This window comes from Coregonus lavaretus (genome assembly GCF_964263955.1).
Source record: "Coregonus lavaretus genome assembly, contig: HAP1_SCAFFOLD_3605, whole genome shotgun sequence".
Classification (NCBI taxonomy): domain Eukaryota; kingdom Metazoa; phylum Chordata; class Actinopteri; order Salmoniformes; family Salmonidae; genus Coregonus; species Coregonus lavaretus.
In genome coordinates, this window is record NW_028166739.1 from 1 (window position 1) to 26,015 (window position 26,015).

At 45.9% G+C, this 26,015-nt stretch overlaps 1 protein-coding gene across 1 annotated transcript; it reads left to right on the plus strand.

The window, feature by feature from the left end:
* The first annotated feature begins 40 nt into the window (after window positions 1-40).
* LOC311114359 (uncharacterized protein) lies at window positions 41-4,338 on the plus strand. The gene is made up of 3 exons (XM_084189620.1): window positions 41-122; window positions 486-658; window positions 2,188-4,338. The coding sequence occupies exons 2-3, from the start codon at window positions 559-561 to the stop codon at window positions 3,054-3,056; spliced, it is 969 nt and encodes a 322-aa protein (XP_084045746.1). The 5' UTR covers window positions 41-122; window positions 486-558; the 3' UTR covers window positions 3,057-4,338.
* Window positions 4,339-26,015: the final 21,677 nt, after the last annotated feature.

A 26,015-nucleotide genomic window follows, 5' to 3' on the forward strand; every position in this document is an offset into this window, starting at 1 on the left:
TCTCCCTCTCTCCCTCTCTTTCTCTCCTTGCTAGACTCTGAGGGTACAGCGGTATGTGAGATAGTTCACGTGAGGTCAGAGTCTGAGGGGAGACCAGAGAGAACCTTTCACCTGTGCTGCAGGTGAGCTCTGACATCACAACTGGGTGGCTGACGTCATGCCGAGAACACATTTGAAATACATATCTGTTCAAACATATAGCTATTTTCAATTAAATGAAACATATTCATGTATAAATTCAATAAAATACAGAAAAACACATATTGCAGCGCCATTACATATGTGTGTGTTTACATGAATGTGTGTTTTGTGTGGTTATGTGTGTTTACATGAATGTGTGTTGTGTGTGTGTGTCTAATATATATTTGTGTGTGTGTGTGTGTGTGCGTGCGTGCATGTACAAGTGTGTCTAATATACTTGGGTGTATGTTTCTAATATATTTTGTGTGTATGTGTCTCTAACGTGTCCCTGTCCCTGACCCCAGTTCTGTGGACAGCAAGAAGGACTTATTGAAGGCAGTCCACTCCATCCTGAGAGATAAACAACGACGTCAGCTGATGAAGACTGACTCTCTACCCCCCAACCAGCAGTACGTCCCCTTCGGAGGCAAACGCCTCTGTAACCTGAAGGGAAACAGACCAGCCATGAACAGAGCAGGTAGATGATGCCTCTGTAACCTGAAGGGAAACAGACCAGCCATGAATCAAATCAAATCAAATCAAATTGTATTGGTCACATGCGCCAAATACAACAGGTGCAGACATTACAGTGAAATGCTTACTTACAGCCCTTAACCAACAGTGCATTTATTTTTAACAAAAAAAGTAAAAATAAAACAACAACAAAAAAAGTGTTGAGAAAAAAAGAGCAGAAGTAAAATAAAATAACAGTAGGGAGGCTATATACAGGGGGGTACCGGTGCAGAGTCAATGTGCGGGGGCACCGGCTAGTTGAGGTAGTTGAAGTAATATGTACATGTGGGTAGAGTTAAAGTGACTATGCATAAATAATTAACAGAGTAGCAGCAGCGTAAAAGGATGGGGTGGGGGGGCAGTGCAAATAGTCCGGGTAGCCATGATTAGCTGCAGTTTCATTTGTTTATGTACTTTGGTGTACTAACTCTCTCATCTCTCTCCTCTCTCCCTTTCTCTCTCTCCTCTCTCCTTCTCCTTCTCTCTCTCCTCTCTCTCATCTGTCCTTCTCTCTCGCTCTCCTCCCTCTATCTTCTCTCTCCTCTCCTCTCATCTCTCTCCCCTCTCTCATCTCTCTTCTGTCCCTCTCTCCCTCTCTCTCATCTCTCTCCTGTCCCTCTCTCCCTCTCTCTCATCTCTCTCCCCTCTCTCATCTCTCTTCTGTCCCTCTCTCCCTCTCTCTCATCTCTCTCCTGTCCCTCTCTCCCTCTCTCTCATCTCTCATATCTCTCCCTCTCTCTCATCTCTCTCCCATCTCTCTTCCCCTCTCTCTTCTCTCTCCTGCCCCCCCTCTCCCTCTCTCTCATCTCTCTCCTGTCCCTCTCATCTCTCTCATGTCCCTCTCTCATCTCTCTCCTGTCCCTCTCTCCCCCCTCTCATCTCTCTCCTGTCCCCTCTCCCTCTCCCTCTCTCTCATCTATCTCCCCCTCTCTCATCTCTCTCCTGTCCCCTCTCCCCCTCTCTCATCTCTCTCCCCCTCTCTCATCTCTCTCCCCCTCTCTCATCTCTCTCCTGTCCCCCTCTCCCTCTCTCTCATCTCTCTCCCCTCTCATCTCTCTTCTGTCTCTCTTTCCCTCTCTCCCATCTCTCTCCTGTCCCTCTTTCCCTCTCTCCCATCTCTCTCCTGTCCCTCTCTCCTGTCTCTCTCTCCCATCTCTCTCATGTCCCTCTCTCCCTCTCTCCCATCTCTCTCCTGTCCCTCTCTCCCTCTCTCTCCTGTCCCTCTCTCCCTCTCTCCCATCTCTCTCCTGTCCCTCTCTCCCCTCTCCCTCTCTCTCCTGTCCCTCTCTCCCTCTCTCCCATCTCTCTCCTGTCCCTCTCTCCCTCTCTCTCATGTCCCTCTCTCCCTCTCTCCCATCTCTCTCCTGTCCCTCTCTCCCTCTCTCTCCTGTCCCTCTCTCCCTCTCTCCCATCTCTCTCCTGCCCCTCTCTCCCCTCTCATCTCTCTCCTGTCTCTCTCTCCCATCTCTATCTCATCTCTCTCCCTCCCTCTAGTCTCAGCCCCGTCTCGGACCCTTGGTCGCAGGAAGCTCGTTAGGAACCGATTAACCATTGACACCGACCTCGTTCTCCATGGCAACCATGAAGACTCTGACTCTAACTCCTCCCACTCCACCCATGACTATTCCCACCAGCCTCCACCTTCCCATAACCCCCTGCTTCCTACCCAGAAGCCTCAGCAGCGGACGCTGTTGGCGACTGGAGGCGACACGGACCGCTGGGTGGAGGAACAGTTCGACCTGGATTGCTACGTCGACCAGGGAGGAGTGACGGGGGAAGAGAGGAGGATGGAGGGAGGGATGGAGGGAAGGATGGAGGGAGGGATGGAGGGAAGGATGGAGGGAGGGATGGAGGTGAAAGAGACTGATATTCTGAGCGACGATGACGAGTACTGTAAGTCAGTCAGGGCTTCATCAGCCGAACCCAGCCTACTGGAGGAGAGGAAAGAGGGAGTGGTGAAGGAGGAGGATGAGGAGGAGGAGAGGAGCCAAGACCAGGACAGAGGGGTAGAAGAGGAGGAGGAAGATGTGGAGGGAAAGAAAGATGAGAGGAGACAGAACGGAGAGTTGGAGGAAGAGAGGAGGAGCTCCCAGGGTGTTCTCCAAGAGGACGAGGGGGGTGAAAGGAGTAAGGTACAGGTAGACTCTGACTCCCCCTCTAAAGACAATGCCTCCCCCGTCCCTCCCACCTCACGGTCCCCCGCCCCCCCGGTGAAGCTCACACCCCTAAGGAAGCAATGGGCCACGGAGGGCGTGGCCGGGAAGCAGTGTTCTGTGGAGGGAGTGGCCGAGAAGGACCACTGTGATGTCATCTGGGTGCGACGCGAAGACTACGCCAATGGAGGGAACAACGACATCTTCTGAGACTGAGGGAGGGAGCGAGTTAGGGATGAACAGCAGACAGAGAGGAAGAGAAGAGAGGGATAAACGCCTCCTAGGGGGGAAGGGGGTATAACAGATGGGATAAAACAGACGCTCTAAGGGTGTCTCCACTAGGAACCAAACAGAAGCAAACAGGGAGGGACTAACCTGAACTTGTCCAATAAGAAACACTCGTTTTCATTGCAAAACGTTTTTCCATTACAAAATGATTCGCTACGGTGTGCACTACTGAATACAACCCAGGCCATCGCCCACCTTGTCCTGACAATCCTACTGACTTCTCCTTCCATCGCCCACCTTGTCCTGACAATCCTACTGTCTTCTCCTTGGTGCCAGACTCACAGTCTCACAATGCCTCAACTGAACTGCTATCCGATGGGAGACAGAGGCCACACAAACACACACACTGGACTATGACGTCTTCACTGAACTATGATCTTGTTGCCAAAAAAAAAAAAAAAATGTATATTTTTCAAAACGCAGGAATAATGGGTCATATTTTTGCTTCTCTGACTTAGAAACTGTGTTTGTAACACTCAAGGGCTGTGTGTAACTTCTAAACCTTGTCTGCGTCTCAAATGCTACCTTATACCCTATTTAGTGCACTACGTTTGACCATAGGGAGCCTAAACCTTGTCTTCAGAGGCTATAGACTGCTGTGTAATAGTACATTGAGATAGTCAGAGGACTCCATCTCTATGGTAGACAACCCTGCTAGCTTTACCGCACTTATACTGTTCTGCTCTATATCGGCTGCTGACAGCACTCAGAGCAACTGTCCAATCATAACGCATTGTCTTTTCTAAAATAACATCCTTTTTATTAACACTCACTTTTCCCAACATTTGTTTTCAAATCTTGATTTTGTTGACTGTGGAGAAATCTTTTTTTTGTTTGTTTTTTTGTTTTTGTTTTGTTTACATGACATCCAGTGTTATTCACTCCCTGACCCTCGCATGGGACAGGATAATATGACTTCCTGTTTTACTTGAATTTTCTTTTGGAGTTTTGTTTGACGGAACGCCTGCTGTTACTGACTGCAAAGCAGGATCAATGAGTTACCCAGCTAACGTTGACAAACAACCAGAAATAACCATCATTTTTCTGGTTCATTAAGAAAAGCTAAACTTGGATATGTGTTTTTTGGTTCTCGAGTCAATTTGACCATGCCAATTTCAAGCTTATCTTTAAAGTAAGAAGTTATTTTCAGAATATTTAAGTAAGCAAGTAAGCTGGCTAACTCAATAAATATGCTATGTAGTGTACCCACCTGGACTGCCGATGTCGACCCTACCACTATGTCACGCTGCCTTTAAAATGCTCCTCAGATCTGGGAAAGATGAGGTTCCGACTGGGAAGTAGCTACTTGAACGACCCCATCCCAAGTTGGAATTCCAAGTGGGAAAGTTGGAGGTAATTTTGATATCCCTAGTTTACGAGTTGTGATGTTTCGTCACTGACTTTTCTCACCTTTTTCAACCAAAAGATAAAAGCAAATAAACATTTCTGTCACGGTTCAGACAGACGACCAGAGGACCACAATTGCGTCACACCAGAAAGTTTATTAAACTTAAGGGAAAAGGGAAGTAGGGAGTGAATGAAGGCTCCAGGGGTAACAGGGATCCCGTCCAATGCGCTGGGTCTGTGCCCCCCCCAGTGGCAGCGATGCGTCCTATGAAGCCGGTGGTGGGTGGTCCAGAAGTCCTGGGGGGGGGGAGACACAGACACAACAGGGCGGAATGAAACCAGGCAGCAGTACAGTTCAAGGGAAATCCAAAATACGTAGTAGCAAGGCAGAAGGCTGGTCAGAGTTACCGGGATTGAAGAGTAGTCAGGAGTCGTAATGGCAGAAGCAGGTCTGGATCTCCTGAGGCAGAAGAGTATCCAAAAAACAGGCAGGTCCGGGGTCACAAAACCAGGGTGAGCCAGAAGCGCGAGCAAACAGGTTCCGGGTGTGAGCTTTGCAGACGATCTGACACCGGAGAGCTGAAAGACAGGACCTTAAATACTGGGAGAGGTAGTGGGTAATGCAGCGCAGCTGGCAGAGTAATTAGAGCAGAGCAGAGCAGGGACAGGTGGAGCTAGTTAGGCTGAGTAGAGAGAGTGGTGAGCAGAGTGGAAGAAAATTAAGGTGGTAACCCGGTGGAGTGAGAGGCCCATGACAGAACCCCCCCCCCAAGGGACGGCCCCAGAAGTCCCAAGAGCAACACCACGCCGGGCGGGAGGAGGGGAGCCGGAGGAGGGCTAGAACTCCTCCGAACGGTCCGAGTGAACGTCCTCATCCTCGGAGGAAGCCGGAGGGCCGTGGTCGGGAGATGGGACAGGTCCCGAGACAGGATCAGGCACAGGACAGGAAGCCGAGCGGGCCGGACGGTTAGGGACCCCTCTGGGGCGGCCCCTACGGATTGCAGGTTGATCAGGATGCCGTTGGTGGAAAGCGGTGATGAGAGTCCTATCCACAATCCGACTAGCTGGCACCCAGGTCCTTTCCTCAGGTCCATAGCCCTCCCAGTCAATGAGGTACTGGAGACCCCTACCCCTCCGTCTGGACCGAAGCAGGCGGCGGACGGTGTAAACCAGACCACCATCGACGAGCCGTGGAGGAGGAGGACCAGGCGCAGCAGGGACCAGCGGACTCTCATGGATGGGCTTAATCTTGGACACATGGAAAGTGGGGTGCACCCTCAGGGAATTAGGCAGTTGGAGCCGGACAGCAGTTGGGCTAATCACTCTTATGATAGGGAATGGGCCAATGAACCGAGGTGCCAGCTTCTGCGACTCCACCCTGAGTGGCAGGTTCTTCGATGACAACCACACCCTTTGACCAACATGGTAGGTGGGAGCAGGAACTCTCCGACGGTTGGCCCCGGTAGTGTAGCTGGCAACGGACCTGAGGAGTGTGGCTCGGGCTTGTGACCAGGTGCGGCGACATCGACGGGCAAAAGCAAGTGCAGATGGGCAAGTAACCTCCTCCTCCTGGCTGGCAAATAGAGGAGGCTGGTATCCATAAACACATTGGAAAGGGGACATACCGATGGCAGAGCAGGTCAGAGAATTGTGTGCGTACTCCACCCATGTCAATTGCTGCGACCAGGAGTGGGGGTTGCGTGAAGTCATGCATCGCAGTGCCTTCTCGAGCTCCTGATTAGCCCGCTCTGACTGCCCATTGGATTGGGGATGGAATCCGGAAGTCAGACTGACTGTGGCTCCCAGCAGGTGACAGAACTCCTTCCAAAAAGCGGAGGAGAATTGTGGACCACGGTCAGAAACTACATCCTTAGGCAGTCCGTGGATCCGGAAGACGTGTTCCAGGACCACCTGGGCGGTCTCCTTGGCGGTTGGGAGCTTGGGGAGGGGAATGAAGTGTGCCATCTTGCTGAAACGGTCAACGATGGTGAGAATGACGGTCATGCCACTTGAAGGGGGCAGCCCCGTGACAAAGTCAAGGGCGATGTGAGACCAGGGACGTCTGGGCACAGGCAGGGGCTGCAGCAATCCGGCTGGGGGCTGGCAGGACGACTTGTGTTGGTTGCAGATGGGGCAGGCTTGGACGAATTCCCGTACATCCTTCCTCAGAGAGGGCCACCAGAACCTCTGGGCGAGCAGGTTGTAAGTGCGGGTGGAGCCAGGGTGACAAGCTAGGCGGGAGTCATGTCCCCACTGAATGACCTGGGACCTCAGGTCTTCGGGGACAAAAAGGCGGTCAGCTGGGCAAGTGCTGGGACCTGGCTGGTTACGGAGAGCCTCCAGCACCTGTTCCTCAACAGCCCAGGTCAGAGCTGCAACGATGCAGGGACTTGGCAGAATCGACACAGGGTCCTTGGAGGGGGTGTCATCCTTCTGGAATTGACGGGAGAGGGCGTCTGGCTTGGTGTTGCGTGATCCAGGCCGGTATGACAGAGTGAAATTAAACCTGGTGAAGAACAGGGCCCAGCGGGACTGCCTGGAGTTCAACCGTTTGGCCGTGCGGATGTACTCCAAGTTCTTATGATCGGTCCAAACGAGAAATGGAATGGTGGACCCCTCCAGCCAGTGACGCCACTCCTCCAAAGCAAGCTTCACAGCCAGCAGCTCACGGTTCCCTATGTCGTAATTGCACTCAGAGGGGGACAACCGACGTGAGAAAAAGGCACAGGGATGGAGCTTCCTATCCTCCGCAGCCCACTGAGAAATCACAGCACCAACTCCCACATCCGAGGCGTCCACCTCCACAATGAATTGCCGGTCCACATCAGGCATCTGGAGGATGGGAGCGGAGGTGAACCTCACCTTGAGGGTACTGAAGGCTTTGTCGGCTGCTGGGGTCCAGGTGAAGGGTTGCTTGGTGCTGGTTAGAGCAGTGAGAGGGGCAGCAACGGTACTGTAGTTCCGGATAAACTTCCTATAGAAGTTAGCAAACCCCAGAAACTGTTGCAGCTTCTTTCTGTTCTCCGGAACTGGCCATGAAGTGACTGCTGATACCTTGGCAGGATCCATTTGGATACTTCCCTCTGCCACTATGTACCCCAGGAAGGCCACTGTCTTGACGTGAAACTCACATTTCTCTGCCTTGGCGTAGAGGGAATTCTCCAGAAGACGATGAAGGACTTGCTGGACATGGCGGGTGTGTTCAGACAGGTTTCTGGAGTAAATTAAGATGTCATCCAGGTAAACGAAGACAAACTTGTTTAACATGTCCCGCAGTACATCATTCACTAGAGCCTGGAACACAGCAGGAGCATTGGTGAGGCCAAAAGGCATAACCAGATACTCGTAGTGGCCTGTTGGTGTATTGAATGCGGTTTTCCATTCATCTCCCTCCCGGATCCGCACTAGGTGGTAAGCGTTTCTGAGATCCAACTTGGTAAAAACAGTGGCTCCCTGGAGCAACTCAAAAGCAGAGGTGAGCAGAGGCAGAGGGTAACGGTTTTTCACTGTGATGTCGTTGAGTCCCCTGTAGTCGATGCAGGGGCGAAGAGATCCGTCCTTCTTCCCCACAAAGAAGAAGCCAGCACCAGCAGGAGATGAAGATGAACGGATTAATCCTGCGGACAGAGAGCCATTGATGTAGTCCTCCATGGACTTTCTTTCAGGAGCAGACAACGAATAAAGACGACCCCTTGGAGGAGCTGTTCCAGGGAGGAGGTCGATGGCACAGTCGTACGGTCGGTGAGGGGGCAGAGATGTGGCTCTTGCTTTGTTAAACACCTCTCTGAGACCATGGTAGCATTCTGGGACATTGGAGAGGTCAGGAGCGGAGTTAGTAGGTACTGGCCGAGGGGGTAGTGCGGCAGCAAGCAGGCAGGTTCGGTGGCAGTCCTCTCCCCACTCCCTGATCACCCCGGTCACCCAGTCGAGCTGAGGGTTGTGCCGGCGGAGCCATGGGTAACCCAGGATGAGGGGTTGGCCTGGAGAGGGGAGCAGGTGAAACTGGATAGTTTCTTGATGGTTTCCGGACAGACCCATCGAGACCGGGGCCGTGACATGAGTGACCGATCCGAGTAAGTGTCCGTCCAGTGCCCGGGCAGGAATAGGAGGTGTCAAACGGAGGTTCTCCAGTCCCAGTTGGCGTGCCAGCTTGATGTCCATTATGTTGGCTTCGGCGCCAGAATCCACCAGAGCAGCCAGGGTGTGAGTAGAGTCAGAGAGGCGGAGGTGAACTTGCAGCAGGGGTTTGCGGTCGGAGGACTGGATGGTCATTGAACTCAACCGGACTCCCCCTACGCCCGGTGAGCTTCGGCCCTTTAAAGGGCAGGTTACCACACGATGTCCATCACCTCCACAATAGAGGCAGAGGTTTGAGGTGAAGCGGCGCTGGCGCTCTGCAGGAGTGAGGGAGGCTCGCCCAATCTCCATAGGCTCAGACTGATCAAGCTGACCTGGGTGAGTGGCAGTAGATGACAGGAGCCCAGTCGGATCTCTCCGAATGCCGGTAGTAGGTGGACCTTGGCGCCCCCTCTCACGACGACGGGTCTGTATCCTTCTGTCGATCCTGACAGTCAGTGCGATGGCCTCATCAAGAGTGGAAGGCAGTTCATGGGAGACCAACTCGTCCTTGATATAGTCAGCCAAACTATGGAAGAACGCGTCCACCAACGATGGTGTGTTCCAAGAACTTCGTCTAGCCAGGGTTCGGAAGTCGATGGAATGGTCTGCGACTGTACGTCTGCCTTGTCGAATACTGAACAGTTCACGAGACGCCTCTGCGGTGGGTGAATCCAGGTCAAACACCTTCAGCATCTCCTCAGCAAACAGGTCGAAGGTTGCACAAGCGGGGGTTTGACGTTCGAACTCTGCTGTTCCCCAGAGTCGAGCTCGGCCCGTCAGGTGAGTGATGGCATACCCAACTTTAGCCCCCTCCGTGGCGAAGGTCCTTGGCTGCAAGGAGAACTGAAGTCGGCAGCTAGTCAGGAATGGCCGGGCCTGGGTTGAATCGCCGTTGAACCGCTCGGGGTTTCCAATCTTGGGTTCCGGAGCAGCGGCTGCAATGACCGGGGCAGGTAACTCGGGGGCTGGGCTGGTGGGCAGACTGGCTGGGGTAAGGTTGGTGAGGAGTTGAATGATCATGGCGAGTTGTTGTTGCTGCTGCTGGAACTGCTGCTCATGCTCATCGGTTTCCATGTCGGGGAAAGTGTGCGCTGAGTCCATAATGGTCAGATCGTACTGTCACGGTTCAGACAGACGACCAGAGGACCACAATTGCGTCACACCAGAAAGTTTATTAAACTTAAGGGAAAAGGGAAGTAGGGAGTGAATGAAGGCTCCAGGGGTAACAGGGATCCCGTCCAATGCGCTGGGTCTGTGCCCCCCCCAGTGGCAGCGATGCGTCCTATGAAGCCGGTGGTGGGTGGTCCAGAAGTCCTGGGGGGGGGGAGACACAGACACAACAGGGCGGAATGAAACCAGGCAGCAGTACAGTTCAAGGGAAATCCAAAATACGTAGTAGCAAGGCAGAAGGCTGGTCAGAGTTACCGGGATTGAAGAGTAGTCAGGAGTCGTAATGGCAGAAGCAGGTCTGGATCTCCTGAGGCAGAAGAGTATCCAAAAAAACAGGCAGGTCCGGGGTCACAAAACCAGGGTGAGCCAGAAGCGCGAGCAAACAGGTTCCGGGTGTGAGCTTTGCAGACGATCTGACACCGGAGAGCTGAAAGACAGGACCTTAAATACTGGGAGAGGTAGTGGGTAATGCAGCGCAGCTGGCAGAGTAATTAGAGCAGAGCAGAGCAGGGACAGGTGGAGCTAGTTAGGCTGAGTAGAGAGAGTGGTGAGCAGAGTGGAAGAAAATTAAGGTGGTAACCCGGTGGAGTGAGAGGCCCATGACAATTTCTGACATCGTCTAACATACTGTATCAATGTGGATAATGTAGCTAGTTGACAACATTATCAACATTAAGAAAGCTAGCCAACTTTATCATTAGCAATGTTAGCTAGCTCAACTAACTAGCTAAAATCTTATTGGTTGAAGAATTGTTTCCAAATTCAAAAGCAATTGAACAAAGTAATGTCAGACTTTCTAACTGGGAAATGTTTCAGTTCCAACAAGCATTTGAAGGCAGCATTAGCTTCTGACTAACTCTTAAAGGAGCTTTCCTTAGCTTCTGTTTCCTCCTGTGGTTGGACGACAAGTCACAATCAAGGCAGCAAATAAAGCAAAGACAAAAACCTTTTTTCGAAACACTCAGACACCTGTTCTTCTTTTTTGGTTTTGATTTTGCACTTTCGAAGACCCGCCCCATCAGTCCTCCGAAACAAAAACAAAAACAACCGCTGGGGCCACTCTGCTGAGTGGAAATAGAAACTAAAGAGTGCTCCTTTTAAAGTAGAACAAACCTTCCCTGGTTGCCAGATATGTGTGGTTGCCAGATATGTGTGGTTGCCAGATATGTGTGGTTGCCAGACATGTGTGGTGTACTACATAGCAGGATCAATGAGTTAACCAGCTAACTTCCCTAAATATTCTCAAATAACTTTATTTATTTAGAAAGACAAGCAACTTACTGTCTATTCCCGACCAGTGGTCTATTTCCTATTTCTCACATAACATGAATTCTACTGTCCCCACTAGGAGGGCTACTGCTAAACTACTGTGCTTTCTCTCCCACACTGTCCTGTTCTACGTCTATCTAATACTCATCGCACAAACACAGAACACTGTACGTCTCTAAAACTAACACAGACCAGTGCACCTTTATGGATGAATTCAAAACTGCACTTATAATCAACCACGGGACAGAATTACATGGAACTGTGAGTCTTTCTGATCAACACAACAAATATACAGGATTAAAACAGGACCTGAGGTTTTACCTACAACAAGAAACACTCTGGCTCCAGTTATAGCTTATATATATATAACAAGGGCCCCGAGTTGTTACTCGTTAGTTAACACAATCATGCGGATAAAACTCCTGGCTCCTAGTTAGCAATGAGACCTATATGCAGGATTTTCAGGAAAAACATAGGTTGTTGTTGTTGTTGTTGTTGTTGTTGTTGTTTAATTGATAGTTGTTAGGGTTAGCACACATGGCAAATAAATGACCTATGCTACTACTACCCCTGAGATTGGATGAGTCCCAAACGGAACCCTATCCCCTACATAGGGCACTACTTTTGCCCAGTTCCCCATAGGGCTCTGGTCTAAAGTAGTGCGCTAAATAGGGGATAGGGTTTCGTTTGGGATGCATCCATTGTGAAGTACAATCGCTGGTCTAGAGGTGAATCTTGTGACTTCCTTTTGACTTTCCCCCTCTTTTGTATTTTGCATTTTTAAAACTGTGTTCGTACATAGGACTGTGGATTACCATTAATATAACTATTATTATTACTATTGTTATTATTATTATTAAAACAATTACATTTCTTATCGGATTTTGGTACTTTGTCTTTTTTTGTGTTTCTCAATAATATCTATCTTGTGTTTCCGTCCTGTTGATGTCTCTTTATTTAGATAGACCTGTTTATTAAAGGATGAAAAGACGAGGATGAGGCAGTCTGACAGTTTAGAAGGCTTTAAAGGATGAAAAGACGAGGATGAGGCAGTCTGACAGTTTAGAAGGCTTATTACAGTTTCTCTATCGGGTACAAGCATCTTTTGGAACTGTGGTTAAACTGACCTATAGCAAACCAACAAAAGGCAAATGAACTGTGGTTAAACTGACCTATAGCAAACCAACAAAAGGCAAATGAACTGTGGTTAAACTGACCTATAGCAAACCAACAAAAGGCAAATGAACTGTGGTTAAACTGACCTATAGCAAACCAACAAAAGGCAAATGAACTGTGGTTAAACTGACCTATAGCAAACCAACAAAAGGCAAATGAACTGTGGTTAAACTGACCTATTGCAAACCAACAAAAGGCAAATGAACTGTGGTTAAACTGACCTATTGCAAACCAACAAAAGGCAAATGAACTGTGGTTAAACTGACCTATAGCAAACCAACAAAAGGCAAATGAACTGTGGTTAAACTGACCTATAGCAAACCAACAAAAGGCAAATGAACTGTGGTTAAACTGACCTATAGCAAACCAACAAAAGGCAAATGAACCGTGGTTAAACTGACCTATAGCAAACCAACAAAAGGCAAATGAACTGTGGTTAAACTGACCTATAGCAAACCAACAAAAGGCAAATGAACTGTGGTTAAACTGACCTATAGCAAACCAACAAAAGGCAAATGAACTGTGGTTAAACTGACCTATAGCAAACCAACAAAAGGCAAATGAACTGTGGTTAAACTGACCTATAGCAAACCAACAATGGTCAAATGAACTGTGGTTAAACTGACCTATAGCAAACCAACAATGGTCAAATGAACTGTGGTTAAACTGACCTATTGCAAACCAACAATGGTCAAATGAACTGTGGTTAAACTGACCTATAGGTTAACCAACAATGGTCAAATGAACTGTGGTTAAACTGACCTATAGCAAACCAACAATGGTCAAATGAACTGTGGTTAAACTGACCTATTGCAAACCAACAATGGTCAAATGAACTGTGGTTAAACTGACCTATAGCAAACCAACAATGGTCAAATGAACTGTGGTTAAACTGACCTATTGCAAACCAACAATGGTCAAATGAACTGTGGTTAAACTGACCTATTGCAAACCAACAATGGTCAAATGAACTGTGGTTAAACTGACCTATAGCAAACCAACAATGGTCAAATGAACTGTGGTTAAACTGACCTATAGCAAACCAACAATGGTCAAATGAACTGTGGTTAAACTGACCTATAGCAAACCAACAATGGTCAAATGAACTGTGGTTAAACTGACCTATTGCAAACCAACAATGGTCAAATGAACTGTGGTTAAACTGACCTATTGCAAACCAACAATGGTCAAATGAACTGTGGTTAAACTGACCTATAGCAAACCAACAATGGTCAAATGAACTGTGGTTAAACTGACCTATAGCAAACCAACAATGGTCAAATGAACTGTGGTTAAACTGACCTATAGCAAACCAACAATGGTCAAATGAACTGTGGTTAAACTGACCTATAGCAAACCAACAATGGTCAAATGAACTGTGGTTAAACTGACCTATAGCAAACCAACAATGGTCAAATGAACTGTGGTTAAACTGACCTATAGCAAACCAACAAAAGGCAAATGAACTGTGGTTTAACTGACCTATTGCAAACCAACAAAAGGCAAATGAACTGTGGTTAAACTGACCTATAGCAAACCAACAAAAGGCAAATGAACTGTGGTTAAACTGACCTATAGCAAACCAACAAAAGGCAAATGAACTGTGGTTAAACTGACCTATAGCAAACCAACAATGGTCAAATGAACTGTGGTTAAACTGACCTATAGCAAACCAACAATGGTCAAATGAACTGTGGTTAAACTGACCTATAGCAAACCAACAAAAGGCAAATGAACTGTGGTTAAACTGACCTATAGCAAACCAACAAAAGGCAAATGAACTGTGGTTAAACTGACCTATTGCAAACCAACAAAAGGCAAATGAACTGTGGTTAAACTGACCTATTGCAAACCAACAAAAGGCAAATGAACTGTGGTTAAACTGACCTATTGCAAACCAACAATGGTCAAATGAACTGTGGTTAAACTGACCTATTGCAAACCAACAATGGTCAAATGAACTGTGGTTAAACTGACCTATAGCAAACCAACAATGGTCAAATGAACTGTGGTTAAACTGACCTATAGCAAACCAACAATGGTCAAATGAACTGTGGTTAAACGTACCTATTGCAAACCAACAAAAGGCAAATGAACTGTGGTTAAACTGACCTATAGCAAACCAACAAAGTTCAAATGAACTGTGGTTAAACTGACCTATTGCAAACCAACAATGGTCAAATGAACTGTGGTTAAACGTACCTATTGCAAACCAACAAAAGGCAAATTAACTGTGGTTAAACGTACCTATTGCAAACCAACAAAAGGCAAATTAACTGTGGTTAAACGTACCTATTGCAAACCAACAAAAGGCAAATTAACTGTGGTTAAACAGACCTTTTGGAAACCAACAAAGGTCAAATGCTTAAATATATTTCCAGAATGTCCGATCATTTTCTTGCTTTTGTACCTGGATTGAATATCTTTGCAAAACTTTAAATACAAAATGTCATCAATGAATACAACAATTAAAGTGTCAAGTGTTTTGTTGACATGAATATCAACACGTTGTTTTCATAAGAGAAAAGGTTGCCAATGTGTTTTACTGTTTCCGACAAATGCACAAAATATCAAATGGCTTTATCAGTAGTAGAATACAGGGAAAGATCTAGACACGGGGACTGTCTAATTGCCATGATTTCTTACATCATTGCAGAGATGCGCAAAATGAAGTTGAGCTATTTCTAAAAGTAATTTTGGATTACTCCTAAGTCGGCTCCAACATTAGCGCTTAGTTTTGGTGTGAATTGAGCATTTTTGGGGGCGGGCCCGGCCCCCTATGGCCCGCCCATAGCGACGGGTGTGGTGAAAAGCAGACCAGCCTTTTCATTGAATACATGGAATTGGATAGTGATGATACCGATGAATGAATCCTGAACACAATGTGGATGTTTTCCCTTTTCTTTTGGATCAGGAATTATTTATATGAAATTGTTTGGTGAAATATGCAGACAAGCCCACAGGATTTACCCATATTTCTGCACCTTTTGATAATTGTATTTCCAAAATTTGATCATCAATGATTTAGTGACTGCAAAGACAATCTATTGATCTACTTTGATTATTTTTTTTTTAAGACAGACTAACTTTCTGTTTTGTCAGCTGTATGTTCGTGTTAATCTTTTTTGCAGACGGTCGTGTTTTAAAGAATGCATTTGCTGTTTTGATGGTATCATTTAGTTTTGCTGAACGTATTTGTTTTGAGAAGGCAGCTACATAAAAAAAAACACATTTACTGTTTTGCAAACTGCCACATAGTTGTGTCTTGTGAACACCGTTTCGAGAGAAAAAAATGACAACATTGTTCCAAACAACGCTTGTCTGCAATTGAGAAACTGTAATACAGTCTCTTATCTGGTTGGAAGTCTGTATGGATGAGGTTAAGTACCTCAGATTGACCACCAGGTGGCAGTAATACCTCATGGGAAAGTGTTTACTAACAACCAGTCGGTATCTCCATAGTCTTCAGTGTCCTCATGTCGTCAAGGCCAGTTACATACATACAAAATAGACCCCCGAAATGTGCACCAGTTTTCACGCTAAAGTTGGAATTCATACAAACTGAACTTGACGTGAGTATGTGCTTTCCTCCCCGCAAACTTTAAACCATGTGTACGCACAGTTTCTAGTGGTTGAAGTATTGCATTTCCCAGAAGGCAACAGTATCCTATCGTAGCCTTGTGCAGGAATATATGATGACACTCTTATTCAGAAAAAAATAAAATATATATATATATATATAGAAGATGCAATCATTTGTGTTTAGTGAGAAGAGCGTAAATCTATTTATTTTATCTTTGCATTCTAAAATAATTAGAAATCTATTTCCTATTATTTATTTAATTTCCATGATCATTGAAGGATAAATGACTCACCTTTTCTGACTGTGATGGTTTCAGACTCGAGAAATAGCCTATAGGCCTACAGCAAGTTAGCATAGGCTACGTCCCATTTCATTTCACTGGATCTACTTCTCAGCTGTAAATAGATCAACTCGAAGTATTTTCCTCTATGCGATCCACAGTTTAAACGGTAGAACAGACGGTTCACCTTTTTCCATTGACGTTTTGTAGGCTACGTCTGAATACAGCAATGTCAAATTTCCCCGAGTAGACAATATTTCCTTTATAAACATCATACACAGGCCGATATCATAACCTTTTCGGGCCATGACGAGTTCATGTCAGTAGCCATTCAACAATCTCATTTGATTGGGCCTATTAGATAGACTATTATCATTTCTAGTTGTTTCTCTAGCCTAGCCTATATCCATCCAACAGGGAGCGCGGTCGATAACATACAGTAGAATTGAACAGGTGAACCGACAGTTGATGTATTGCATTTGAAGTGTGTAGGCTACCACTGTAAGTATAGCCCTCCTGTAGTTATCACTGCTTTCCGAGTAGACAATGTTTTCAGAAATTCGCAGGCAGTGCAACATTATGATCTGTTTACAGGTCCACAACCATTCAGAAACGGTCGGATACAACAAATGTCACTGCAAAAGAGAACATTCTGCCAAACACCTCCAAAGACATTTGACCAAGTACATCATTTGCTATTTCCTTTAGAAATACTGCCTTGGCCTAATTCCAATACTTCCAAAGTGTACAGCAAATAAGGACGTTATTGTCACCATAGAAGGTGAATAGCGGGTGTTTTTCAGGCGGAGTTATAATGCTCGTTCGCCGTTTTATAACAGGAAACGTGTATGTACGGCAAGTTTATAAATCTCAATATTTTTAACCACACGTTGATTTTTTTAAATATAAAACATTGTTGAATTTAAACGTTCTGCTGACAGGTGCCTCATTCATAACCGTTGCGTAAATTTAAGACCGAATACAGTATCTGCGTGCACCATTTCTGAAAAATCAACGAATGTTAAAAAATATTAATATTAAGATTGCATAAAACTGCACCATTTGGTCTATCCTTATTAGTAATAAAGGAAAGAGTAGAACATTTGCATTATTTTCCTCTTGCTCAGTTGTGCACCGGGGCCTCCCACTCCTCTTTCTATTCTGGTTAGAGCCAGTTTGCGCTGTTCTGTGAAGGGAGTAGTACACAGCGTTGTACGAGATCTTCAGTTTCTTGGCAATTTCTTGCATGGAATAGCCTTCATTTCTCAGAACAAGAATAGACTGACAAGTTTCAGAAGAAAGTTATTTGTTTCTGGCCATTTTGAGCCTGTAATCGAACCCACAATTGCTGATGCTCCAGATACTCAACTAGTCTCAAGAAGGCCAGTTTAATTGCTTCTTTAAATCAGCACAACAGTTTTCAGCTGTGCTAGCATAATTGCAAAAGGGTTTTCTAATGATCAATTAGCCTTTTAAAATGATAAACTTGGATTAGCAAACACAACGTGCCATTGGAACACAGGACTGATGGTTGCTGATAATGGGCCTCTGTACGCCTATGTAGATATTCCATTAAAAATCAGCCGTTTCCAGCTACAATAGCCATTTACAACATTAACAATGTCTACACTGTATTTCTGATCAATTTGATGTTATTTTAATGGACAGAAAAATTGCTTTTCTTTTGAAAACAAAGAAATTCCTAAGTGACTCCAAAGTTTTGAACAGTAGTGTATACAGTGGGGGAAAAAAGTATTTAGTCAGCCACCAATTGTGCAAGTTCTCCCACTTAAAAAGTTGAGAGAGGCCTGTAATTTTCATCATAGGTACACGTCAACTATGACAGACAAAATGAGAATTTTTTTTCCAGAAAATCACATTGTAGGATTTTTAATGAATTTACTTGCAAATTATGGTGGAAAATAAGTATTTGGTCAATAACAAAAGTTTCTCAATACTTTGTTATATACCCTTTGTTGGCAATGACACAGGTCAAACGTTTTCTGTAAGTCTTCACAAGGTTTTCACACACTGTTGCTGGTATTTTGGCCCATTCCTCCATGCAGATCTCCTCTAGAGCAGTGATGTTTTGGGGCTGTCGCTGGGCAACACGGACTTTCAACTCCCTCCAAAGATTTTCTATGGGGTTGAGATCTGGAGACTGGCTAGGCCACTCCAGGACCTTGAAATGCTTCTTACGAAGCCACTCCTTCGTTGCCCGGGTGTGGTGTTTGGGATCATTGTTATGCTGAAAGACCCAGCCACGTTTCATCTTCAATGCCCTTGCTGATGGAAGGAGGTTTTCACTCAAAATCTCACGATACATGGCCCCATTCATTCTTTCCTTTACACGGATCAGTCGTCCTGGTCCCTTTGCAGAAAAACAGCCCCAAAGCATGATGTTTCCACCCCCATGCTTCACAGTAGGTATGGTGTTCTTCGGATGCAACTCAGCATTCTTTGTCCTCCAAACACGACGAGTTGAGTTTTTACCAAAAAGTTATATTTTGGTTTCATCTGACCATATGACATTCTCCCAATCCTCTTCTGGATCATCCAAATGCACTCTAGCAAACTTCAGACGGGCCTGGACATGTACTGGCTTAAGCAGGGGGACACGTCTGCACTGCAGGATTTGAGTCCCTGGCGGCGTAGTGTGTTACTGATGGTAGGCTTTGTTACTTTGGTCCCAGGTATCTGCAGGTCATTCACTAGGTCCCCCCGTGTGGTTCTGGGATTTTTGCTCACCGTTCTTGTGATCATTTTGACCCTACGGGGTGAGATCTTGCGTGGAGCCCCAGATCGAGGGAGATTATCAGTGGTCTTGTATGTCTTCCATTTCCTAATAATTGCTCCCACAGTTGATTTCTTCAAACAAAACTGCTTACCTATTGCAGATTCAGTCTTCCCAGCCTGGTGCAGGTCTACAATTTTGTTTCTGGTGTCCTTTGACAGCTCTTTGGTCTTGGCCATAGTGGAGTTTGGAGTGTGACTGTTTGAGGTTGTGGACAGGTGTCTTTTATACTGATAACAAGTTCAAACAAGTGCCATTAATACAGGTAACGAGTGGAGGCCAGAGGAGCCTCTTAAAGAAGAAGTTACAGGTCTGTGAGAGCCAGAAATCTTGCTTGTTTGTAGGTGACCAAATACTTATTTTCCACCATAATTTGCAAATAAATTCATAAAAAATCCTACAATGTGATTTTCTGGAAAAAAAAATCTCAATTTGTCTGTCATAGTTGACGTGTACCTATGATTTAAATTATAGGCCTCTCTCATATTTTTAAGTGGGAGAACTTGCACAATTGGTGGCTGACTAAATACTTTTTTCCCCCACTGTATATACATATATAATATAACAATTTATTTTTATACACACTCCGGACTCCAACATTGCTCGTCCTAATATTTCTTAATTCCATTCTTTTACTTTTTAGATTGATGTTGTGTATTGTTAGATATTACTGTACTGTCGGAGCTGGGAACACAAGCATTTCACTACACCCACAATAACATCTACTAAATATGTGTATGCGACCAATTCAATTTGATTTGGACCACTTGTACCCTGTGGATGGGGGCATTCTAATCCTATGGGGGCACAGCCATGGTAGCTAAAATAATGGCCACAATAATGGCCTGCCCAGCATTTTTATACATGACCCTAAGCATGATGGGACGTTAACTGCTTAATTAACTCAGGAAACACACCTGTGTTGGAGCACCTGCTTTCAATATACTTTGTATCCCTCATTTACTCCAAATATTTTATACTATTATGTTGGCAGTTATTTGACAGTTATTTCAGAAAGCTATCTAGCAGAAGTAACCAATCTAAGAAGCCATTTCATGGATGCTTGTTAATGTGTTACTGTCACGACTTCCTCTGAAGCTGCCTCGTCTCCTCTGAAGCTGCCTCGTCTCCTCTGAAGCTGCCTCGTCTCCTCTGAAGCTGCCTCCTCTCCTCCGAAGCTGCCTCGTCTCCTCCGAAGCTGCCTCCTCTCCTCCGAAGCTGCCTCCTCTCCTCCGAAGCTGCCTCCTCTCCTCCGAAGCTGCCTCGTCTCCTCCGAAGCTGCCTCGTCTCCTCCGAAGCTGCCTCGTCTCCTCCGAAGCTGCCACCTCTCCTCTGAAGCTGCCGCCTCTCCTCTGAAGCTTCCTCCTCTCCTCTGAAGCTGCCTCGTCTCCTCTGAAGCTGCCTCGTCTCCTCTGAAGCTGCCTCCTCTCCTCTGAAGCTGCCTCCTCTCCTCTGAAGCTGCCTCCTCTCCTCTGAAGCTGCCTCCTCTCCTCTGAAGCTGCCTCCTCTCCTTTTTCGGGCAGGCTTCGGCGTTTGTCGTCACCGGCCTTCTAGCCACTGCCGCTCCTCATCTCATCGTTCCATTTGTCTTGTCTTGTTTATTGCACACACCTGGTTCATATCCCCTCATCAGTACCTGTATAAGTGTTCCCTCTGCCCCCCTTGTCTTTGTGTGTGATTGTTTATTGTAGAGGTGACTATAGCTCGGTGGAGCTGGATTCTATTGTGTATCGCCGGGATATTCACCCGTGTGCCATGTCTTCCCCAGTGAGCCGTTTGTCCACACTAGTGTATATTACGCATTGCTGCGTACCTCTGTTTATTGATTAAACCATTTATTCCGTGATTTCCTCTCCTGCGTCTGACTCCGTCCAACATCACCCGCTACAGTTATTCAGTCTCCAACAACAAGCAAAGCTAAACCTGATTTGTTTAATAAACTTTTTCTTGCTTTTTATATCTGTCTCAGACTTTTTCCCTTAAATGGGCCTAGATCCTGTGACTTTGATTAGATGTTACATTACCTTTCTCCTCAGAAGCCGTTCCGGAGCCATCCCAAAAATGGCTTCCATATCGTTTCTCCCAGAGGAGGATCTCTCCTGTCCTGTTTGTCTTCAAGGTGTAGCCACAGCTCCTGGAAACGCCTGTCTGCAGGAAAACTGGAGTCTAAAGGATTTCTGGGAATGTTCTGGAAAGCCCGTCTGTCTTCTGGAAACGCCTGTCTGCAGGAATACTGGAGTCTAAAGGATTTCTGGGAATGTTCTGGAAAGCCCGTCTGTCTTCTGGAAACGCCTGTCTGCAGGAATACTGGAGTCTAAAGGATTTCTGGGAATGTCCACTTCACAGAAAGAGAGGCCTTCTCACAGTCACAGCTAGAAAGACAGAGAGCTTCTGAGACGTTCTGCAGTCTGCATGGAGAGAAACTCAAGCACTTCTGTCTGGAGGATAAACAGCCTGCCTGTGTGGCGTGTCAGACTTCCAAACGACACACCAACCACAGGTGCTGCCCCCATAGATGAAGCTGTTCTGGATCACAAGGTAATGTAATATAACACATTCGATATAGTATAAAAAAAATTGTCGCTGGCGTAGTTAACTGCAGTGACTATAGCAACCAGTCTTGAGAACGGCGTAGTGGACTGCAGTGACCACAGCAACCAGTGTATTGTGGTGGATATTATAAAATAAGGATTTGGTTTGGTCCAAGTCAAACTAAGATGCTTTATTTCTGAGCTCAGAGGGAACCGAGACAGAGCATTGGGTGATAAGCACGTGTCTTTCTAGTTTGCTGTTCTTGGGCGGGACTTTCAGTTCTTCTTTTATCTCTAAGAGGACACAGGAGCAAGCTGGTTTGGAACACAGAATTATACTCAGAAGAACAGGAGGTTATAATAGGACAGTTTCACAAGGTTAGTCACATACTCAGTTATGTGGACACATACAATTAAAAATTTCCCATTACAGTATTCATTTGTTGTGTGTTGAATTTGCAATTCATACACAGACAATGTTGTTTAATTCCAGGAGAAAGTGAAGACTGGACTGGAGTCCTTACAGGAGAATCTGAAGGTCTTTAACCAAGTTAAATCAACATATCAAGGTAAAATAACAGTTTGCTCTGTATTTATTTCAGTACAAACCAGTCTCTGAGGTCTGGACCTTTATGGCACAAGCTGTAGTCTACTCTAATCGACTCATTTACAGTTTCATGGTAATATCTTTATCTCTCTCACTGTCTCCAGAGCCAGGCCCAGCACTCTAATCGACTCATTTACAGTTTCATAGTAATATCTTTATCTCTCTCACTGTCTCCAGAGCCAGGCCCAGCACTCTAATCGACTCATTTACAGTTTCATAGTAATATCTTTATCTCTCTCACTGTCTCCAGAGCCAGGCCCAGCACACAGAGAAGCAGATTAAGGAGAAGATTGAGAAGTTTCACCAGTTTCTACAAGAGGAAGAGGAGGCCAGGACAGCTGCACTGAGGGAGGAAGAGGAGGCCAGGACAGCTGCACTGAGGGAGGAAGAGGAGGCCAGGACAGCTGCACTGAGGGAGGAAGAGGAGGCCAGGACAGCTGCACTGAGGGAGGAAGAGGAGGCCAGGACAGCTGCACTGAGGGAGGAAGAGGAGGCCAGGACAGCTGCACTGAGGGAGGAAGAGGAGGCCAGGACAGCTGCACTGAGGGAGGAAGAGGAGGCCAGGATAGCTGCACTGAGGGAGGAAGAGGAGGCCAGGATAGCTGCACTGAGGGAGGAAGAGGAGGCCAGGACAGCTGCACTGAGGGAGGAAGAGGAGGCCAGGACAGCTGCACTGAGGGAGGAAGAGGAGGCCAGGATAGCTGCACTGAGGGAGGAAGAGGAGCAGAAGAGTCAGATGAAGATTGAAGACATTAGCAGAGAGATTATCATCCCTTTCAGACACAATCAGAGCCATAGAGGAGGATCAGAGAGCTGAAGACATTTCATTCCTGCAGGTAGGAACTCTCTCCTCCGCAAAAGATTGTTTACGAGACATGTCGTGATGAAAAATGTACAAATATTTGTTGATAACCTGGTCCTTTCTTTTACAGAACTACAAGGCCACCATGGAACGGTAAGAGATCTGCCTCCTCTCTCTCTCTTCTCTGTAGTTCTGAACCTAACCCCACAGCAGCACGGGACTCCTGAATGTTCTGCAGAGCCCAGTGAACACTCCCAGACCCACAGCTAGTCTCAGGAGCGTTGATCGACGTGGCCAATCACCTGGGCAACCTGCAGTTCAGAGTCTGTTCAATACTGTCAGTATGATTTTATGATCGCAAAAAAGACAAACCTAATGTATAAAATCTGAAAGATGTTATGTAGGATCGTAGTTTGAAATGCATTTCAATGTGATTCATAATGAACTAGTCTCCCCTCAATCACTTTCTAATGTTTCTGTGTTCTCCTCTGTTCAGCTCCTGTGATTCTGGACCCCAACACCTCTCACCCATGTTACATCCTGTCTGACCATCTGACCAGTGCGCGATGCGGAGATGAGAGACAGCAGCCTTCTGACAGCCCAGCGAGGTTTGATGACTATCCATTGGTCCTGGGCTCTTAGTGCTTTAACTCCGGGACACCCAGCTGGGATGCTGAGTTTGGGGACAGTCCAGTACCGAGAGTGGGTGTAGTGAAAGAGTCTGGTCAGAGGGAGAATATGGAATAGCCTCCCCATCAGATCCAGGCGCTGACCTCCCAGTGAGACAGAAAGCCCAGAGGGTCCCAGTGAGACAGAAAGCCCAGAGGGTCCCAGTGAGACAGAAAGCCCAGAGGGTCCCAGTGAGACAAAAAGCCCAGTGAGAAAGAAAGCCCAGAGGGTCCCAGTGAGACAGAAAGCCCAGAGGATCCCAGTGAGACAGAAAGCCCAGAGGGTCACAGTGAGACAGAAAGCCCAGAGGTTCACAGTGAGACAGAAAGCCCAGAGGTTCACAGTGAGACAGAAAGCCCAGAGGATCCCAGTGAGACAGAAAGCCCAGAGGATCCCAGTGAGACAGAAAGCCCAGAGGATCCCAGTGAGACAGAAAGCCCAGAGGATCCCAGTGAGACAGAAAGCCCAGAGGGTCACAGTGAGACAGAAAGCCCAGAGGGTCACAGTGAGACAGAAAGCCCAGAGGATCCCAGTGAGACAGTGTTTGGTTTTCGCCAGGCATAATGGGACCCAGGTCATCCAAAATGTTGACTCAAGATTGGCCAAAAAGCACCTGGAAGCACCTGGATGATCAAGACTCTTGGAAGAATGTTCTACGGACCGATGATTCAAAAGTATAGCTTTTTGGACGACGTGGGTCCCATTTATGCCTGTCGAAAACCAAACACTGCATTCCACATTAAGAATCTCATACCAACGGTCAAGCATGGTGATGGTGGTATGATGGTTTGGGGATGCTTTGCTGCCTCAGGACCTGGACGACTTGCCTTAATAGAAGGAACCATGAATTCTGCTCTGTATCAGAGAATGTCAGGCCATTCATCTGTGAGCTGAAGCTGAAGCGCAGATGGGTCATGCAGCAAGGCAATGATCCAAAACACAAAATCAAGTCTACATGAAAATGGCTAAAAAGCAACAAAATGTGACGTTTTCGAATGGCCTAGTCAAAGTCCAGACCTAATCCCAATTGAGATGTGGCAGGACTTGAAAAGAGCAGTTCATGCTTGAAAACCCACAAATGTCGCTGAGTTACAGCAGTTCTGCATGCAGGAGTGGAACCAAAACTCCTCCACAGCGACGTGAGAGACTGATCAACAACTACAGGAAGCGTTTGGTTGGAGTCATTGCAGCTAAATATGGCACAACCAGTTAGAGTGTAAGCGGGCAATTACTTTTTCACACAGGGGGCATTGGGTGTTGCATAACTTTGTTAATGAAATAAGTACGTAATTGTTGTTATTTGTAAACTCACGTTCCCTTTATCTAATATTAGGTTTCAGTTGAAGATCTGTATAAACATTCAGTATAAAAAAATATGCAAAAGTCGAGAAAATTAGAAAGGGGGCAAATACTTTTTCACGGCACTGTATATGTACATATTCAACTCGATTACCTCGTACCCCTGCACATCGACTTGGTACTGGTACCCCGTGTATACAGCCAAGTTACCGTTACTCATTGTGTATTTATTCCTTGTGTTATCATTTTTATATTTTTCTCTCTGCATTGTTGGGAAAGGCCCGTAAACTGATACCCCTTCTGTCACAGGGGAACAGAATTGAATTGTTAACATATCAGTAAATATCATCTCTTGCTGTATCTCGGGAGTTTGTGTCAAAGAAAGTTAGCATAATCCTTACGTAAAGTCAGTATTGTAGTTTGATAGAACTTACTGTAAGCTAAAAGCAAATCTTGAGTTATGCTTCTGCTGGGGCCTTCCCAGGGCAATCATGACGGATAATGAGGGGCCTTCCCAGGACAATCATGTCAGATAACGGCCCCCAGTTTGTGTCCGACTGTTTCATCAATACCCTTATCTAAACTAATGTAAAGTCAGTTATTGTTGGTTAATAGATATTGAATGAAAGTTCGTCAGGTTGTAGTACAACTGTTCTACCACTAGATGGAGACAAAGTTTAGAAACTCCTTATTATACCTGTAGAATAGTGCATTATACATTATATTAAGTATTTTACTTTCTTAATGTCTATATTAATTCATTCATTGTTTTCCCAGTATTGAAAAGCTTACTTTAAAGGGTTGAGGAATGTCGAAATATAAAATGTATTAATAAATAAAATGTCAAAAATAAATTTGAATTTTTATCACGTTTTGAACAAAATGGGGCACCGGGCATTGAAATCATTGTTATCAAGACAGCAAATATGTTTGGTATTATTGTTAAGAAAAACATGACAAATGGACACAGCCATTGTTGTGTTACTCCCAAGTTGGTTCCACTCTGGACATGGTCATAGTGAATTCACTAGACTACCACCGCAAACATAAACACTAGGGCTGTCAAACGACTCAAATCATTAAATCGAGTTAATGGCATTAGTTAATCGCGATTAACCAAAAATGTAATTCGCTCAAATTTGGCCCTAAATAAAGATTTTTCCATTTATGTTTTAATGGCATTTTCACCATAAACAACACAAAAGTCACTAACATACAGCTATTAATGCTCCCAA